Genomic DNA, 21,318 nt, shown 5'->3' with positions numbered 1-21,318 from the left:
AGAGAGAGAGAGCATGCGGGGGTTGCGGGGGGGTGGGGTGGGGGGGCAGAGAGAAAGTGTGAAGCAGAATCAGCAAGGAGCACACGAGCTGGACCTCAGGACCCCGAGAAGATGACCTGAGCCAAAACCAAGAGTCAGATGCCTAACCAACTGTGCCACCCAGGCACCCCTATTTATTTATTTTAAAGAAACACTTCGAGCCTTTATGTCTGCAAGTTAGCATCTTACTGGTCAATTCAACAATATATACATTTTGTGATATACTAGAGCAAGAGGGACCCCAAATTTGAAATTTGACCTTCTACTTCCTACCCTCAGAGCTAGTCTTTGGATCACTCCAAGCTCTGCTTTAAGGAAATTCTTAGCAATAATACTACACATGTCCAATAAAATCATCATGGAGAGGTTACAAGAAAGTTCCCATGTAACAAGAACAAGGAACCAAAGTCCAAGTGAACACAGCAGCAGTGAACAGAAAAGATGACACAGGGATTTATTGACGGCAAGGAAGGAAAGCAAGCAGCAGCAGAATTAATAGAGGAGCTGAGGTGCCTGGGTGGCTCAGTTGGTTAAGCAGTTGCCTTCAGCTCAGGTCTTGATCCCAGGATCCTGGGATCAAGCCCCACATCAGGATTCCTGATCAGCGTAGAGCCTGCTTCTTCCTCTCCCTCTGTCTGCCTCTCTGCCTATTTGTGATCTCTATCTCTCTGTCAAATAAATAACTAAAATCTTAAAAAAAAAAAAAAACACCCAAAACTCAAAAAACAAACAAACAAAAAACAAAACAGAGGAGCTGCACAACTCTGTATCACGAAGTGGCAGAGATGTTCAGACAAGGGAAACTCCATCTGAGGGACCTAAAGAAGCATGAGTAGACAGGACAGGCTGTTGGCCCTGGCTCTGTCCTCTTGCACTGCTGGCAACAAACAAAGTCTCTAACTCCTCACACACCAGGAAAGAAAGAACAGACACAACGGGCAATAGGGGAAGAGTAAAACAGATAGTGTGACTCACTGAGTACTACTCACGCACCAACAGAAAAGGAAGGAGTGGAGGGGGCACAGGAAGAAGTCAGCCCGTGCCGGCTGCAACCTGAGGAGTGGGCAGCTCCTCAGAACAGTAATTGATTTGTCTGATTTACCAGAACAGTAAGCCACGCACCAGCCCCATTTTATTGCCTGTTTTACATTCTATATCTGCAGGAGATCGTATTTATTACAGAACAGACTACAGCAAAAACAATAATAAACCCAAGATAAGAAACAGCCTTATATTCCACTGACACGCACATTCCAACTTTTGTTTGCCGGTGAGGGAGGGAGTGGAGACTGGATCGAGGAAAAACAAACCCCGCTAAGAATAAAAATGTGAATCTATTTAGTGAAGCAGTCACCACAGAACCATCCTCCAAATCAAATCAGATCTAGTGCCAAGTCTGTCAAAATCTTAGTTGGTTTCAAATTCATAGGAACACCCTGGCCTAAAGGGAAACCAGATGATTATAGAAAAGACAAACAATGACCAGTACTAAAAATATTCCAATCTCTTCACCTTGAAAAATCAGAAATAAAGGAAATTATTAACTTCTTCAGGATCCAAATCACCAGAGTGGCAGTACTTTTTTCCTTAGTGGTTACCCTGAGAACAGATGCAGAAGATGCAGAAAAGCCAGGGTTACCAAACCCCTATTCGAAAGGCGGGGTCCACTCGGTCGGTGTTACACACAAATGCTTTATGGAAAACACCACATTCAGCGGACACCAGTGGCAAAAATCATCTATGTTAACAAGAAAACAACAGAGAAAAGAACCACCCAAAAGTTGGGAGCTAACAACATTTCTGAAAAATCAAAACCTGTCAGAAGCTGACAATATGGGACGTGGTACTATAGGCTTTAATGGCAGAGCCGAACACAAAGCGAAAACACATGTCGAGTAACCCATACATCCAGTCCAGTCCCGGGAAGCCAATGAATGTATATGAAAAGGCCTCCCTGTTCCACTGCCCAGAGGCTAGCCTCTCCCTCTCTTCCCAAAGCAGGTGCTCTTCCTCTATCTCCTGTGCTGGGATACACTCCCTTCCTAACACAGAAGTCAGCCATGCAGGCCTTAACACTTGCTAAGGCTCCATACCAGGCCTTTTAAGGCACTCTTGACCTTTACACAGTGAAATCATCTTTGAAGAGATATGGACAATGGGAAGAGACTCAACCCTAAGAGAGGAGATATGGACAATGGGAAGAGACTCAAACCCTAAACGTTGTTCTAGGCCATTAAGCCTAGAACAAATTACATCTACGACATAAGATCTTCTATATAGCATATTTCTTGAGTGTGTTTAGGAGACCAAAGTGTGATCTCTTTTCTTTTCTTCTTATGTCTTTTCTTTTTATTCCAAGGACATATATTGGGATGACAAGAGGCATTATGCATAAATACTGGTCTACACTAAGTTATTCTGGCCACATATTGCATATCCCATCAGCTCAACAAACACTTCCTACACCCGACAGGAGGAACAATGAACTGGGGAAAGACCCAGTTAAGAAAGAAAGAAAGAAAGAAAGAAAGGAAGAAAGAAAGAAAGAAAAAAGACTCAGAAAGTTTTATAAATCCATTATGAATGTGTGTATTTCATTGTTCTTATTGGGGGTGTTTGGTCTTCATCTGCCTGTTAAATGATTTGCCTGTCTGATCCCACACACTCACCTGTCCCCTGGACAGTAACATTGCCAGAATGCTGCAAGAAGCCAAAAAGCCATAAACGGCACAAGGGAGCCCAACACACACATACTTAACACAACAGTGTGACAGAAAGAAGCGGGGGTTAGAAGCAGGGAGACAAAGTTCTTCTATTACAGAGGGCACTTAAAAAAAAAAAAAAAAAAGAGAGAGAGCCTGAGGAGCTGAATCATGTGTGATGGAAGTAGACAAGGTCACTCTGACATCTATTTAAATGGAACAGCTTTTTCACTTTCTCTCTCCCACTTGTTCAAGCTTTCCTTGTTTATTTATGTGATAACTGAGGGAGATTTAACTCACATGTATTTTTAAATACCAGAAGAGCAAACCAATTCTCCAAAATCAAGACAGAAAGGAGAATAAAGAAATGTATGAAAATGAGCTATAGCTGAGGAAGGAGGAGAGAAAAATAGGAAGAAAAAAATTGAAAATAAGTTTCATAAAGATCATTGCTGCAAAAAGGAATAAAAGACAACACCAAAACACATCAAGGCGTAAGTGGGAGATTCAAAGACAGCAATAGAGCATTAGGAAGCGAGGTTGGTAGGTGCCAGAAGCCCAGCCCCAAGGTGAGGGGGCCTCCATTCAAAAACCTGCTGAGGTCTTCCCCTCCCTGGCAATGGGAAGTCTGAGCAAAAGCACAAACTCCACACGCCAAAAGGCATCCCATTATCCCCAAGGTTTAATTCAGCCTCTAGAAGGCCCTGGAATGCAGACTTGACGTAAGTTTTTGGATGGGCACATCTGGCCCCAGTGTGGAGTCATCAATGTTTTATTTTCCAAAACAGTTATTTACAACTTTCTTCTACCTCCAGTTGAACAGCCAAAGACTTGCCCTTTGATTACTCCACCATCTTTGACAAAAGAATATTAAAGAAAATATTGTAGATAATTGCACAGGAGACAAACACAGCAATGATCACATATGTCAACGATAACAGGACAAGGTAAACCAGAGGGAAATCAGGCCTATTGCCAGCAAGCCAGGAGTCCCACCTGTTAACGAGGAGCCCTAGCACATCCATCTTGGTCACCTGGGGCTCAAGGGCCATTGGCAATAGGTTTCTGGGCCTCAGAGGAATCTTAGCTACAAAGAATGTGTATCAATGTACCTCACTCATTAAACAGAGGCATGACTTTTTGACAAAAGTCCACTCAATGTAGGGAACACTAATCTGTAGACTGAAGTGATGGGTCAGAGTAAGAAAAGCTCAACAGAATCCCATTGCTTCAAATGAACACGGTACCGCTATACCTGGGCAAGGGACAGCTGGCCAGACACATTTATAATAAGCAATCACAAGGAACAATAAGCAAAGTCTCAGCTAGGCTTGGGAACACAACATAACAAGAAGATAATACACTCTAATCCGTCACTGCTGTGGGCTAGACTGAGCTCTAGAAGCTTTTGTTTATAGAAGCATTTTCTTTTGGGTGACCAAGGCAAGCTCCCTGAATCTCCAAAAGCTAAGATTTACTAGCCCTTTCTCAGTCATCTCCCCAAGGCAATGTGGTCCCCCTTACACATGGCCTGAATCCCCTCCTTAACCATAAATTACTATGGAGTTGAGATGGATGGTGTGTGTCCCAGGAACAGAGGGTAAACTGAGGAGCCAACAAGCCTTCTCTGGGCCCGGGATCAAAACAACACCTTGGCGGCTCACTCTCCCCTTGGTTGGTTCTGTCTCTCTTTGCAGCAATTGCTGCTGCCCAACACTGTCACTTCCCCTGCCCACCTGCATGCAAGAATTTTTATCAGTTTGGTTCACTGTTACATTCTTAGTGCCTAGAGCAGTTCAGGCACAGTAAGCACTCAAATACTTGCTGAATAAATGAATAAACCTTCTTAACTGACACAGGTATTGTCTTCAGCCAAGAAATCCGAAATATACATGGGTAAAGTCCTATGCACTCAGCTGTCATTCGGACACACCCCTTTGGGGGCTCGGAAATATTTGCACCTTCTATTCCTCTACATCCTCTGTATGTATTAGCTCACAGGGTGGGTGCATGCCTCTCCCTCAGAGATGACCTGAGGAAAAAGAAGCCACTAATTTTTAAGGTTGTCCTAAAATCTACATTTGACCTTTCTCCATTAAGACTTACTAATCACAGTGATAACCAAACAGGGATTTAAAAAGAAGGTAATTTTTTCTTACTATGATTGGGAAGAAGTATCTCTAACTCCTTATAATGAAAGAATGGAAAAGCAGGACAGTTAACAGTTCAGGTGAAGAGACAGGAGGAGGTTTTATGCCCTAGTTTGAATTCTGCTTTCTCAGAATATAAAACAGGATCTCCATAGATGTATAAGCAGTAGCCCTAGAAAAATTCACATTCTGTGTCTGAAAACAAACGAGTTATAGAAAACACATAAGCTTAAGTCCTTTGGTGAATAAGCAGCCAAGCTCCTGGCACCTCTGAGCCACACAGCTCTATTCAGGGACACAACTCACCCCAGATATGTCTGCGACACGGTGGATAGGCACTTCCTTCTTGCTGTGCAATCCTTTGCCATTCTTAATAGCTCTGTAAAGGAAGAAGAAAAAACCTAATTAATATACAAATCACATTAGGAAGGGGTGGGAGGATGGGAAAGGGGTGAGAAGAGAGGTCGTTCAAATTGCACAAGTCACACTGTCATTACACAAGTCACACTGCACACTTCTGAGTAGCCAGTCTCTGCAGGAGCATTCGATAGAGGGGAGAAGACAAGCCTGTTCTTCTAAGCCCAGGACTGAGTACTTGGCTGCTAGTTTCAGCTAACAGTGTGCCTGGTAATCAGAGAGAGCTCCAGAACTTGTTTCCAAATTAAAGGCATTGTTCCAAGCACAAAAGAAGAATCAGTTGGAAGAGCACACTCCTAAGAAACAGAAGTAATAATGTTTCTTTTCTGCTTTTAATCACATGAAACATTTTAAATGCAAAATATGCAGCTAGTGTTCCAATTCTAATGGAAATAAGTTCCTCCTAGGTAAAAAGATAAGTTGTCCTGAATGAAGAAACACTATACGGAAAAGTCATTTTTAAGAGTGGGGAAAAAATTAGCAAAAACCACGTAACTGACATTAAGCTTCATTTTAAATCAGTTTCAGGTTATAGCCACAGTGGATTTAGCAAGGGATTTGGGGGAACTCTGTCACACATCTGATCACTGGTTGGTTTGCTCCAGTCTCCCATCTTTTATCTCCTAATCCCCTAAGTGGTAGCTTCGGGAAGTCGAAGCAGCATCAGTGCGTGTGATCACTCCCCTAACAATAAAGGACAGGAGAATACAACTGATCGGTAATTCACCAAGTCACTACACCGCAAGGTAAGACCTTCCCATGTGCCGCCACACTGCAGACCAAAGCAAGGAACATATTTGAGTTTAGAGAATGAAAAACAGAGATTCAGGGGTGTACCCACTCTCCTGTCTAGGCTTTGGAGAGTTTCTGAATTCCAGACAAAATGTAAAGAAAATTGCCCAGACCAGGACCAGTATGTTGGACCCTCACACCTCACAGCAGTAGCCACACTTCTACCATAGCCCGCTCATGCTCTTACTTATTAATGGTCAGAAGTAGAGGCCACTACTCTGCAGGGCTTACTTTCAGGTCCTAACTTTCTAAATCAAACTCACATATACCAAATGGAGTGGTATACCAAATGGACTGTACCAGTGCAAAGTGTTACAGTCCTCCTTCTTATATGCTTGGGATATCTCTCACTCAACTAATCTGAAACACTTTCTATTCAGCAATAATTTACTGTCTACTTTCTATTCCATGACAAGGGTAAGAAATGAAAGTACGGATGTTTAATAAGAAAAACAAAGCCAAACAGTCACTCTGATCTGCGCTGCTAACTGATAAAGCAGTTCAGAATTTCTTGAATTCCCATGGTTCTTCCCGAATTCAAATCAAGGCCTTTAGCCTTAGAAATTGCAAGTGGGTCAGAATTCTCCATTTACAATTTAGTCCACTGATTTATTATTCAGGGAATGTGTTAAAAATCAGAGACTAGGGCTAGTTCTCACGGTATGCTGCTATTACCTTGGCATTTACAAACTAATGGCAGAGGATGGAAAGATGACTTCTATGGAAAACCAATGGGTGGAAGCCCGCAACAGACCTGACTCTTCTACCCTGGCCAGGCCTACATCCTGTGCCACCAACAGGCTCTCCTCATTTTGCTACCATAAACTCGAAGGAGCAGCCTTGAGAACAAGAAGCCTCTGTGAGGTGAGCGGCCCTGACTGTAACTTACCTTCCTCCAAGGCGAGGCCTGCTAAGCCTCCTGCAGGTCCTCTGGGGACCTGAAATGCCTACAACCTTATCTTCTTCTAACAACAAGGACAACCAAAATAAACGGACCTGCCCTATAAACAGATGGGTTCATGTGACAGCACTGCTGAACTTGTGGCCTTTCCTGGGACCTGGAGAGCATCTCATAAACTACAGGGAAAAAAGAACAGGCCCTGAGCAGTAAGTCAGAAAACAAAGGTTCTTGAGGCAAACGCAGCGAGGTGATAAACTAAAATTCTGCTTTCTTTTAGTGACCCCAAAGCAGCTCTGTGCCCAGAGCAGAAATCCAAGACTTAGCCAAGATTAAGCATGCTTAAGGGAGAAAAAATAATACCCTAAAACCAGAAAACATGAATTAAAAACCAAAATTCTTTAGAATTAAGCCTTAATAAAAATTTTTTGAGAAAAAGAAAAACTTCTTCATGCTCTACCTTGTTTCTAAAAAGGATACTTTATCAGTTATTTATTTGCATATAGGCATTAAATTTGGAAAAACCTTCAAACACTTTATCTTTTCATACTTAGGACTGATAAATTAGATCAATTTCAGACACATTCAAGAAGCAGCAAGAAAGAAGTATTTTATTATCACAATATCTAAGCAGATGAACAGTTCTCACTGTTCTTAAGAAAACAGAAAAAATTGAAAGAATAATTTATACACACTACATAAAATAATGTCCACCTAGGAAGTGCTCTAAAGGCTAAGTGGTACACCGGACCCCAGCGGCTGGGTATGAGGGTTCTCTGAGAAATTGGCTACACGGTCTAATTCAGCGTGGGTCTCCTTCCCTGTGCTGAGGTTGCTTTGGCTGTGGTTCCCAAACTGCTGCAGAAATGACCTGGGAGGCATCTCCGAAAAACCTCCCTCGGCCTGAAGCAAGGCTGATGCCACAGCAACAGCTTCTTCTCAAGAGAGTATCTGGGGGAAGTACCCAGTATAGAAATCCATGCATTTAGCTCGAAGAGGAAAGGAGCGAGCACCAAGAGTGGCAGGCTTGCTGTCGTTCTTTGCCAAAGGAAATAGAATATACATCTTGTTCCAGGACTCTAAGGATATGTAACATGACTGCCTACTAACTGTTGTATAAATGGTAAATAAAGTGGAGATCCAAAGTCTGCTGCTTTGTCACTACTTCTCAGTGGGGGCCCCTGCATTTTATGTAACCATGTTTCCCTGGGTTTGGGAAGCTGGGAGGCCTGGGAGGCCAGTCAGGTAGCAGTGTGCTTCCACTGACACCCGCACCACAGAGCAAATACCTGACCCCCCCTCCCCACACTCCCTCCCCTCCCTGCAGGCTGCAACCACAGCTCAACATCCTTTTTCATTAGGCAAGGAATGAAACTCCTGACTTCTAAACTTCTCCTGCTGTGTCTGCTTAATAGCTGCTTTCTCACAAAAGCAGGCTGGTGCTCAGGCCAGCCAGGAGAAAGGAAGCAGTGGGGCAGAACACAGCCTGCTTCTCTCAGAAGCTTTCGTCTCCAGGAAGCAGCTGTGTAAAGATGGCAAAGTCAAGAGGTGTCAATAATGGACCGAAATCACCACCAGACAGGAAAAGTGAGTATATGTCCACCTAAATACACAAAGGGGTAACAGGGCAGAAGAAGGATAAAAACTCAGCTTTCTACGTTACTTCTAGAAGCATCTAGAAGCCACTGTGTGGGAAAGGAATACCATTCCAATCACTGGAAAACACTTTTCTCTCTTTAAAGTTTGAAACTGTCATGTATGGAATGCTACTGTCTCCCCAATTGAAGTTAAAACATGAACTTTGCAAAGACAGGTAAGAACACTGTTTACGCGAGATTACCTCCACTGCCTCAACACCACAGGACTAGAATCTTTGCATTCTCAATGCCAAGGAATAGAGTTTGCTCTAAGGATTTAAGGTCCCTTGCTCAGGCAGTAAAACCTAAGGACCAAGCTTCTCCAAGGCACCATTAATGTACAACAGTTCATCTTGTGCCAATGAACATACCGTAGTCTTTTTTTTAGATTTATCTTTCAATTTTTATTATTATATTTTAGGCCACGGTCTTAAATCCAATTCAGTGATGGTAAATTGTTATTCTCAATATTTACTTTTGAGCGATTACAAAGAAAGCCTAAGGCTTTATAGTTAGATCCAACCTGGCCCAATCATAGAACAGTGATCAGGAATTCTTACCCTGGGGATGTAGGTGAGCTTCACACTTGGGATCCTGGGAGTTATCTATAAACTACCCTAAAATGACAGAATCACCCATGGGAATTTTGGGGGGGAATAGGAGCTTCCAACAGGGTTTCATAAGAACTACTTTCATACACTAAAGAGATCTAAAGAAAGCCAAGTGATGGAAAGCAGAAGTTGCATACGGGGTGAGAGGCAAGGGAGGATGTAGAGCTGAGGTCGGAGATCCTGAATCCACAATTTCCACTTAACAATACTTTCTTGTATCTAGGAACCAAAATGTCCCTTAATTGCTTCTGTTTCATCACCTACATCCAATATTTTCTCCCTTCCTAACTGTATTCATGTGGCCTTCTGGTAACTCTACTGGGCCAGGCCCTCCCCAGGTTATTTCAAGATAACATCAGGAAGTTTTTAATTAAACTCACTCAATCCCTTTTGATACTGCACATCACGTTGATTTGACACTGCACATGCTGTTGCATGACTTATCCATAAAAATCTGTTATTTTGTTGACCTACTTTTATACCCAAAACAAAGACCATCAGCCTGTGACATCAAGTGAAATATACAATGCTTGGTTTTCATGGGCCTCTACCATATGGTTCCAATTTATGTCCTCACATAATTTCCATATTGCTCCTTTCAATCCAACTAGGCCCACTGTCTCCATGTGACCTCTGCGTAAGTTATTCATTACAGGTGCCTAGCCCGGTGCAAACTATAGAATGAAAAGAGTCATAGTGTATCCACAGCAACAACCTCACCACAATCATATCAGTGATCATTTCAGGAATACTTAACCTGGGGTCATAGGTAGACTGCAGTTTGTATGCTGGACGTCTCTATGAACTATACTTTGAAATGATAGCAAAATCATATTCTCATATATATAATCATTTTCTTTCACCTATATGTCAGTGTTTGTGTATCATTCAGTTCAGCAGGCAATTATGAAATGTAATGCACTACTTTCAAAGTTCACTACATGTTACTCTTTATTTCTTATAGGTAGAGTCTTTGAGGGTTAGGATTCTGTCCTTAATATTTATTATGGTGTTTAACACAGAAGCTATGTTCACCTAAGTTCTATAACTCAGGGTCATCTGGTTCGATAATGGTATGCCAAGTAAAGTTGGGCAAATGACGAGACAGACTAATGCGGAATGCTGAAAATACTTCCGACTGGAGACACGGGTAATGCCCAAGTGTCTGCAGCACAGGAGAGTGGGGCTTGCTGGCTCTCTTGGAAGCGGAGCTTGAGTCTGGCGCCTTAGACCATTCGGCCATCCTGACACCCTTGCTGGCTCTCTTGGATACAGTTTCATGATCTATGCTCCAGTTCTTAGGCACCTTGGTTTTGCTATTTGGGATGGTGCAAAGCAGAGGAGCATAGAGCCTGGCCTCTGAGCAGAAGTAGACATACGTTAAGGACTAAAGGAGATGGGCAACAACAGGAATGGCAGTGAGTGGGGGCAAAGCTTTGACCACCAATGAAATAAACAACAAAACAGAACAAAGTGGCAGGATAATATGGAACTCCTACTAGACAGCACAGGATAGATGACTGAGGGGAAAGGAAAACAAAAGAAAAGGTTAAAAAACAGAATAAAGAGTAAATAACTTGCTAAACTTCTAAAGCACCTCTCATTGTGTTTCAGGTCACATTGATGAATACAGTGTTTCAGCATGAACCAAATATAGATATCAATGAAACACAGCAGCAATAAGCAATCCCTTCGGCCCTTCTACCGGTTCCTTGGCAGCTGGAGGAAGCAATAGGGTCCCGATGCTCAGAAAGTCAGATACAGAGCAGGCACAGGTGCACAATGGTAGATGGGGATGCTAAGATTGTGCAGCTGGATTTTCAATGAAATCAGAATTACTGATAAGGAAGACAGAAAAGATGGAGAGTACATGGACTGGAAATGAGAAAAGTGAATCCTACGGTCAAGGGAAGGTAGGTGGACTAATGAGTCAGATAGGTATTATGAGGCAATAAAGCAAATTAACAAAGAACCCTAAGCCATCATCCCATCTAAAACTAATATAAGAAACTAAGACACGTGCTATTGTGCCAGGTGTGACAACACATCAGCAGTGTTTAGGAAAGGGTGAATGTGGGGGGGAGGGCAGGACAGATTGTGAGCTCTGTGGCAGACAACTACTAGGAAAGAAGTACCCCACTGCTAGATTGATGGGAAACACAAGTAAACTTCACTGGCCCAGATTAGGACCAAAGGACTATCATTGCTGTGTAGTCTAAAGCCTTTTTGAGAGGACAAGGCCTCAAGAAAGGTGAGATCGGAAGCAACGATAGCCCCAATGACCTTGTTTTTTATAATTATCCATGTTTTGAACACAAAGACAATACATGGTCATCAGAAAAAAAAAAAAAAAAAAGCAAAAACAACAACAAAAAACACATGCCTGGGTGGCATGGTTGGTTAAGCATCTGTCTTCGGCTCAGGTTATGATCCCAGAGTCCTGGGATGGAGTTACATGTCGGGCTCCCTGCTCTGCAAGGAGTCTGCTTCTCTTTCTGCCCCTCCTCCTACTCGTTCTCTCAATCTCTCTCTCTCTCTCTCAAATAAATAAAATTTTAAAAAAAGAAGAAGAAATAGTGGTGAAACAATGACCCATGATTTTATTCCGAAGCCTCACTAACAGAATTTCTAAGCACTTATACACATACAGCCGTCCACCTATACTTTAAGAAAACTGCGGAATAGTTCTGTAGTATCTTTTTTTCTGCTAGCAATGATAATTAAATGAATGCTTCCTTATGTTATTAATTTTTACATCATTCTAATAGCTGAAGATAAATCCATCACATGGATGCAAGCTCCGTAACTTGATCAATCACTTACCGCTAGAAGTTGATGTGAACAGAATACTATTATAAATAATGCCATGAGGAATAACTTTTAAATAAACTGTTGGATGCTTCCCTAATTACTCCTTAGGATAAATTCAGAAAAGTGGAACTGCTGTGTCATAGGACAATGCACACTGATTCCGGTTTCTGTCTCCCTTTTCTAAGATGAACCAGCAAAATGTGCCTTGCCTCATGGACTCAGGGGATCAGGCTGTGATTTAGGTGCTTCTTCCCTATGCATCAAGATACCTACATATATCTCTACTCTTACAAACTATATTTGTAATGATTTAATTGCTCATCCAAATCCCCATGAAACCATGTGTTTGTTTTTATCCCCAATGCACCTGATGAAATATTTGTCACTGGAATATGAACAAATAAGAGAAAGTTTTAATGTATCTTTTGACTGAGTGAAAAGCAGCAGACTCACTGTTTAGAAAATGGTTTTTCCAATGTGAGCTACATTTACGGGGACCTACTAGAAAAGATTCATTGCCATTCCACTAGAGATTTACCTCTTTGAACTTGATGCAAAAGCAAGAGGAATGGGAAATAATCCTTCTCAACTTCTGTGCCCAAAGCTGGAGGGGGAGAGTCAAGGGCAGCTTAGGATAAAACAGAAGTGCATGAGAGAGTTTATAAGAAATTTAGATGCAAAGAATCCTGCAAATGAAAGAAAGCTATGAAGAGGATTTCCTCTTCACAAGCAGCTATAAAATTCTGCACATCGATGTATCAGTGATTAATTATTTGAACTACAGTCATCCTGAGAGACTTCGAAGGATTAGAAAAAAAGTAGGATAGGGATGTCAGTAATAGAGACTCAGCTCTCCAACCCACTCAACCACCTGACATTGCAGATGAGCCAAATCAAGTAAGCACAGCAACCCTCAAGATGACTTCATATTAAATTAGCCAAAAGCTGGTGGAGGCTACTCAGAAGGAATCAAACTTAGGAGCCATGAATGACAAGTATGAGGAAGGACAGAGAGACAAGAGTCAACGGGAAGAAGCAGCTATTCAATTGCCTTGGTGGGAAACAAGCATGGCTGTGATCACGGGGAAAGCCCTACTAGGTAGCAAAGTCAAAGAAATCCAAAGGTTCTCCGTTCCCTGGCTTGTTCTCTATTTCTTAGAACCATGATCTTAATTCCAATTATAATAAAGATTATTAATCTTCCATAAAAGGATACCTATTTCGATTCGTTTTACAGTGGTCAGGAGCTGGGCAGTGGTTCTCAAATTTTAGTGTGTATCAAAATTACTTGAAGTATGTGTTAAAAGAGATTGACATGATTCAACTCCAGGGCTTCTGATTCAGTAGGTCTCAGGTGGGGGGCAGTGGGGGGCCGGGGGGCTGTGGGTTTATATTTCTAACAAGTTCCCAAGTAACAATGACATCGCTGATTGGAGGATCATACTTTTGAGAACCAATGGTTTAGGGAGTCAACTTGTAAGATGTTTAAAAGAGACTATGGTCAAGATCAAGTGTTCTCACTTTGCTGTTACAATTCATTTTGGATTAAAATTACATTTCCAGTATGATTATCTTCAAATGTTATTTTAAAATACATTTGAAAAAATTTTGAAACCAAATATTCAGGCGTGGTGTTAAGAAAGCAGTGCTTCTTAGCCAAGAGAACAGTGAGGAGGATAAACTGCTCTGTGGTATATGCAGACAAACCAGATGATCTGGAAGGCTAACTCTAGATCTGAATGAATATAACCAGAGCAGACCAACGATTACAGAAAAGATTGGGCGAGGAAGATTTATCACGAGTTCATTATTTGACCAGGACCTGTAAACCACCCATGGCTCTGTGTACAACTTAGTAGAAAAACCTAATGGGCTCCATCTGTACCCCAAACCCTCACACTGGTAATCAAGATACATCTCATAGCCTGAGTTCTACTAGAAGGAATGGGAGTAGGGAGGGAAGAGAAGGATAGGATAAAGAGAGTGAGCAGATCCTCTTAATACCCTGAAGGAGAAAACTATCTGGAACCGGAGACATGCAGCTCTCCAGAAGTGGCCATTTGTGTTGCTTTAAATGCAGATTGATTACTGCTATTTGGATGTTGAGTGCATCATCTTTTCTGAAGAAAGGGAAAAGCTAAATTTCCCCACATTCAGCTGTATCGTCAAATCACTTCCCCACACCAGCTCTTTTAATGCATTTTCCTGTTATCACATCCACTTGCAATAGCTGATCTACCCTACTGCTCAAGAGTGAACCCCCCCCCTTGCCCTGCCCTACTGACATGTGCTGAATCCCATTAACAACCTCATGACCACGACACATAACTACAAACCCAAAATGTAGCGGGGTGTACACTTTCAGGGTTAAAAAGGAGAGGAAGCCATGAGGATACTGAAGAGAAAGAACAGCTTCCTTTTTCTGTGCTGGCCTCCAACCTGTGCTGGCATGATGTGATGCAGCTGAGAGGGCAGAAGACCATTCACCCAGTGCCAGCTTTCCAGCACACTGGGGTTAAAAACCCAACAGCACCCCAGGGTTACAGAATTCTACAACTGAACAGTAAAGGAAAGAGGAAAACTTCCAATCAAAGCTGTTTTTCAAAATATTCAGTAGGACTTAGTTTTACTCAAAGAGAAATTTCACTTGAGGTCATTAGACTGAAAGTGAGAAATCTTGGTTAATTTAAAGCTGTACCATTAAACTATTGAGAAGATAAGAACAGAGGCCGGATAGAAGAGATGAATTTCAGGGAAATGCTCTCATGGGAAAATTTAATAGAAATGAGAGACGGGATAAAAAAAGATGTAAGGCAGGCAGTGTTAATAATGGAAAGGGAAAAAGGAGGAGGGGGGTAAGAAAACAGGAGGAAAAGCGAAGAAATAGGGAAAAAATCACAATTTCCAGAGGTACTATTAAAATTATTTAATGTCGGTCCCTCTGAGATTACATGCTTTGTAAGGCTTGAGTCTATTATCTTTTTTCTTCATTACTATTATCCCCAATGTCTGGGACCCAGGATACACTCAAGAAAATGAGAATGGAGAAAAGAAATGAATGCAAAGCCATCACATGCAAGATAAACCTGCCTTCAACAACTATTCCCAGAAGAGGAATGTCTGTTTTCTTAGAGAACCAGTTAACTCATGTAATCTATACACTGTGATAAGATATATTAGTTTTAAATTTTCAAAACACATACTCACGTTCAAATCCCCGTTTCCTCCCTGCATAGGTATACACCGATGAAACTTGCTTTTTATTAAGACATTTAACAAATCAGAACCAATAGTCAAACCAGTAGTGCTGAGCTCTTCCATTTGAGAATCCCTTAACTTAGCAATGGAAAGTGCTGGTGAGGAAGTCTTCACATTTGGTTCATAACCAGTATTACAAATGACAATTAAAGATACAGAGAGGAGGGACCTTATCCAAAAGTTCTGTATTTTTTTGAAGAAACAGCTTTAAACGATTTTTTTTTCACCTACTGAAATCTTGTGGAAAAATATCTACAAATCAGAAAAAAGTGGAGCTGCTCTGGCTACACGAAGAGTAGGAGACCAAAAGCACTTCTTTCCCAGTGGTACTGAAAGCATTTCAGTGGAAATGCAAAATACACTTACAATTCACTGCTACAAATGCATGGAAATGGTAAGCCCACCTTGGCCCCCAACAACTACATCACCAAGAGAGAATGTTACTTCAGTTTCCCTCTTAATAATGAGTACTGATATCTGCCTAGGAAAGAGCAAGTTCTAGCCTCCCCATCAAAGCCTGCACAGATTTCCTAGAGGTTCCAGCAGAGAGATGCCTGCCCAAGTAGGTAAAAGCAAGAGACATCTGATAGGATTTTAATCAAGGACTGGTGTTTATGGGTTTGGAGATTAGAGGTACATAGGTCAGCAAGGCAGGAGCACTAGTTGTTTGTTTTTAAAGAAAGGAGATGTTGCAAGGTTTGTTTCATGAGGAACACACATCCCTGTGGAGCCCGGAAAGACAGGGAGCCCCAGGCAGAGCTGAGATGGGGAAAGACTTCTGCTTGCCTTTCAAAGATGCAGGACACTACCAGTTTTCTGAATCTGCGGTGTGCCTGGTTAGAAAGTGGATCCACACAAAAAGATAAGGGAGAGTCTGCCCTTTTCTCTTCTCATGAGATAACCCTTACCTCATTATATATGTCCAGAATGAATCTAAATTCATTTAAATCTGCTCAGACACTAGATTGTTCGATGCAATTGCTTTCCCACAGTCAAGCTGGGGCATCAATTTCTTTTCTGACTATATACATCCTTATGTTGAAAAGACAAAGTCTTAGAATTAAGAGGTGCCTTAAAGGAATCAAGCCCCAACACTGAGCTAACACAACTTCTGTGTTTTCCTGCAACAAGCCACAGATTCTAACAGTTTCTAAGAAATTTTAAAATATTACATTTTAAAATCAAGTTACTGGTAGCTTCAGGAGAATGCACACAGATGATATCCCCTGGGTCTGGATGTCCAAGGAAAACAAGGCACACGGCCAGGCTTTGATCTGGCTCCAAGCATTACCAGCTCTTCCTCAGTGCCCACAGCAAGCCCAACAAAACCCCACTTGGAAGACCTCTTAGAATGCTAAGGAAATTCATATTCTGGCCTACTTAAAATTAAACTGAAAGTTTTATGCCAAATACACAGGCTAGAGTATGAGAGAAGATACGAAAGTTCCCAATAATGACTCAGTATCTTAGAAATGCCTCAGAAATATTGCAATAAAACAAAAACGGAAAATGCTGGAAAGTCTATATGGGGATGAAAAATTAGGGTGGTGCAGGAAAGACATGATCTGTCAGACTCCTAAAGAAGTGCGTATGAGGCCCCTAAAAGAGGGAACCGAGTTCAGGAGTGACAACACAAAGGGTAGGTCAGCTGCATGTAGACCTTTTTTTTTGTTTTCCCCCCACTAAAAACACGATATACACACACTGGAACTCTCAGAAGCCTGGGACAAAATCAAGGGCTTTTCAATGGAGCCCATGAGACAAACAAGGTGTGAGAGTACCAGCAAAAATGCCAAAAAAAAAAAAAGACAAAACCTTATCTTGCCGGGACACAAGGTAATGAGGGAGGAGGCAGCTGATGACAGACAACTGAATCGGAAAGGAAGGCACCTACTGGGAATTAGGGGTTTATTTATCCTTCCAACAAAAAAAGATGTGCTTTCCTCTAAATATGTCAGCTCCTGGAGGTATAATGAAGGTTTCCCAAAAGGAGAAAGGCACGTGAATGAAGGGGCCTTGAAGGGTCAGCACACTGATCAGAGCTGCAGAGGTGGTCGCAGCTTGCTTCTGGATGGCAGGTGGAGACACTCGGGAGTAGCAGGCGAACTTCAAACTGGGGCCCTTCCTCCCTGTCTCTCTCCTGGCTTCCCAGTGAGCGCATTACACATCACTCCTGGAGCTCTGGTCCTATGGTCTGAGGAGTGCGGAGAACACAGCCCCCTGCGAGGGAAGCAGTGGCCACTGAGCCCCGAGAAAGCTTGTCAACTCCTGGGCAGGCAACTGCCCTGACCCACAAAGTCAGCTGCATTTACAGGCTGCCCTTTCCCCAAAGCTTACAATGTTGCTCTAGAAGGATTAATGGCCAAGCAAAGTCACTGGAAGAGCAATGTGCACCAGTGCTGGTATCGCTAGTGATAACCAGAGGGAAAAAGTGCAGGATTCTAGAGGCCAGGGACAGAGCAAGCTGTGGGAATCAACACTCCTATGTGGAAGGGCTGAAGAAAGTGCCAGCCTCCCTACGTTACCCTCACCCACATATTATTTACCTAACGAGTTCCAGGGTGAAAGACTGATATGAATATAGCAGATGTTATTAATTTGGCCTTTGCTAATGCATTAGATACAGCACCTCAAGAAATTGTACTTGGGAAATTAATTCAAATTGGCTTGGTTCAGTACACAATCACCGAAGATTAAAAAGTAGCTGAAGAATGATAATCAAAAGATAGTTAAGTGACAGTCCATGCAGTGAGAGACTTGGGGTCAACACCAAAGCCATTCTTGGTTAGGGGTTCTATTCAGGGCCCAGGAAAGGAGTAAACAACTCGCTAATGAGATCTGCAGAGGACACTAAGCTGGGAGGTAGAGGAACCGCACCGACAGGGGCATAAAATTACAAGGCAGAGTTCAACTGGAAAAAGCAGCTGATCTAGCTAGGGGAAAACAACCCTAAACTCAAATAATATTCAACAGACAGGCAGGATAAGGGGCAGCAGAAGCATGTAAAACGATCTTTGACATGCTATAATGTGACAGAACCAAGTAAGAATGCTAAGGGAACATGAGGAGTATGTCATGGGGAATGGAGAGCTTCAAAGTGAAAGAAAGCAAACTAAAAGCAGATTGCCCCAAATAGGCGGGCTTCAAGCGAGATCAATTCCACCACTTAAAATGGGGGGAGAGTACCTTCTGAACTGAAAACATGTTTTAATGGCCACAGAACCACCATTCCCATATGGCGGGTGTTCCAGTCTTTCTCGGATCTTCATTAGCCTTGTTGGGGGATTTTATCTAAAGAGGGTTCTGGGCTGCCATTCTGCAGCTAACAATACTGTCTAAAGGAAGACTTGCAGGTCATGCTGGCCATTTCCCCCACTTCTTTATGAGATCTGTACTGCCCTATGACAATGCCTCACAGGCTTGGGGAAGTGGTTAATTCCTCTCTGTTTACTCAACCCACAATAGTGCAGTGACCCTGAAGCCAGTTTTTCTACCACCAGTCTGAAGGCAATGGCTCAACACAATTACCTCTAGGCTGCTCACAGCTTTAATAGACAAGCATGCTGTTACATTGATTCTGCTTAAAATGAGTGCTAAAAAGGTTGTTTTCTTCCTAAAACCTCAAAGTTAGAAATTTCACTATCCTCAACACCCAAAAAACAAATACTCTAACTAAAAACTGGGCAGAAATAACAAACATTTTTTTTTCTGAAGAAGACATATACATGGCCAACAGACATACGAAAAGATGTTCAACATCACTGATCATCAGGGAAATGTAAATCAAAACTATAATGAGATATCACTTTGCACCTGTTAGAATGGCTAAAATCAACATAAGAAACAACAGGTGTTGGTGAGAATGTGGAGAAAGAGGAACCCTCTTGCATTGTTGGTGGGAATACACACTGGTAGATCACTCAGGAAAACAGCATGGAGGGACACCTGCTGGGTGGTTCAGTTGGTTAAGCATCTGCCCTTGGCTAAGGTCATGATCCCAGGGTCCTGGGATCAAGTCCCACATTAGGCTTCTTGCTCAGCAGGGAGCCTGTATCTCCCTCTGCCTGTGGCTCCCCCTGCTTGTGCTTACTCTTTCTCTCTCTGATAAATAAATAAATACATAAATAAAATCTTAAAAAAAAAAAAAAAAGGGAAAGAAAACGGTTCGGAGGTCTCCCAAAAGGTTAAAAATAGAATTACCCTATGATCTAGCAATGGCACTACTAGTATTTACCCAAAGAAAAAATACTAATTCGAAGAGATACATGCACCCAGTATTTACAACAGCATTATCTACAATAGCCAAATTATGGAAACAGCCCAAGTGTCCACTTGATGAATAGATAAAGAAGTGGTGTGTATGTGTGTGTACACACACACACATACACAAACAAACACGGGAATAGTCATAAAAAAAGAACAAAACCTGCAATTTGCAACAAAATGGATAGAGCTAGGGAGTATAATGCTAAGTGAAATAAGTCAGTCAGAGAAAGACACACACCATATGATTTCACTCATATGTGGAATTTAAGAAACAAATGAGCAAAGTGGGGGGAAAAGAGAGATGTAAACCAAGAAACAGACCCTTTAGTCTAGAGAACAAACTGATGCTATCAGAGGGGAGGTAGACAGGGGAAACAGGTGATAGGGATAAAGGAGTGTGCTTGTTGTGATGAGCACTGAGTGATGTCTGGAAGTGCTGAATCACTATATTGTACACCTGCAACTAGTATTATATTGTAAGTTACCTGTAATCTAAATAAAAAATATATTTAGAACATAATCTATAAAAAAAACCCTTTCACTACCTATGTATACCCATTAAACTCAGCACATGTAGCTATTTCCAGCAGCATAAGAGAGCTTGCTGAGGTGGCTGGCTGGTTTAGTCAGTACAGCACATGACTCTTGGTCTCAGGGTCACGAGTTCAAGCCTTCCACATGGAGTGTATAGCTTACTTTAAAAAAAAAAAAAAAAAAATTAAAAATTAAAAAAAAGAAGAAAGTTTGTTTTGTCTTACTTTCCAGAGCAGCTATGCAAATTATTTTCATGTCTATCAGTCACAAATATTCACTAGTGGCAGAGTGACACTGGGCCGAAAACAGGAGTCTAGATCCCATTGTACTGCTTAGTGCTCCTGTTATGCTGGGAACTTATAAAGTGCTTTTCAAGGTACCACTAGGTCACACTGAGCCCACCCACAGGCTAAGCACAGACTCGCCCTCTGAATGCCGCTGAAGTGTGGTCTAATCACTATCCATTCCTGGAGGAGCCAGATCATCAGGTGGTACTTAGCGACGTGAAGCTGCATTTCCCAATATGGGTTCTTCCAGCCAGGCTGCCTTAGTGATAATATAGACAGGGAGAGAAGGAAGAACTGAGGGAGGACTGAGAGAACACCAATTATGGATTATGTATCATATTATTTTGTGCTGGCCATTAAGGAGCCTTAAACTCTCTGCATACATGAATTAGGTTTTAGACAGGGCCTACTGGGAAAAGCCCACAAGAAAGAATCCAAAAACCTACAATAGTCTGACAGACTGATTTCTTAGCTGACATTCTATGTGACAAGTCTACAGATGCTCTATCCATCAGGATGTGACATGGTGTTAGCTCAGCAGGGAGCCTGTATCTCCCTCTGCCTGTGGCTCCCCCTGCTTGTGCTTACTCTTTCTCTCTCTGATAAATAAATAAAAACATAAACATAAAAGGGGAAAGAAAACGGTTCGGATATGTCACATATCAGGGCACTGTTCTGGGCCAAAGAGCAAAAGAAGTGATCTCAATGACAAAGTCTGAAGCACAGATAACATGTGCCCAAACTCATTCCTCCTCAAACCGCAGAGCATAACCTGGCAACTAGCAAACTTCTAGAACTAAACAAGTGGCTAAGGGCGGCATGCGCCTCTTTCAAACAGTGGCTACATCTTGGTTGAGACCAAGCAGTCTGTTGAACTACCCTGGTCAGTTCACCAACATCTCATATTTTGCTCTTT

The 21,318-nt window shown here is 42.1% G+C and overlaps 1 protein-coding gene across 1 annotated transcript in view; it reads right to left on the bottom strand.

The window, feature by feature from the left end:
- Nucleotides 1-21,318, bottom strand: part of SND1 (staphylococcal nuclease and tudor domain containing 1) — a 414,504-nt gene that overhangs the window by 168,236 nt on the left and 224,950 nt on the right. The window contains exon 14 of the mRNA XM_059171771.1: nucleotides 5,198-5,270. Within this exon, the coding sequence (XP_059027754.1) occupies nucleotides 5,198-5,270 (73 nt within the window). The remainder of the gene's footprint in view (nucleotides 1-5,197; nucleotides 5,271-21,318) is intronic.

The sequence above is a fragment of the Mustela lutreola genome, chromosome 4 (assembly GCF_030435805.1).
Source record: "Mustela lutreola isolate mMusLut2 chromosome 4, mMusLut2.pri, whole genome shotgun sequence".
Lineage (NCBI taxonomy): Eukaryota > Metazoa > Chordata > Mammalia > Carnivora > Mustelidae > Mustela > Mustela lutreola.
Note: the sequence above shows the minus strand (reverse complement) of the source record. Positions and strands in the feature narration are given on the sequence as shown.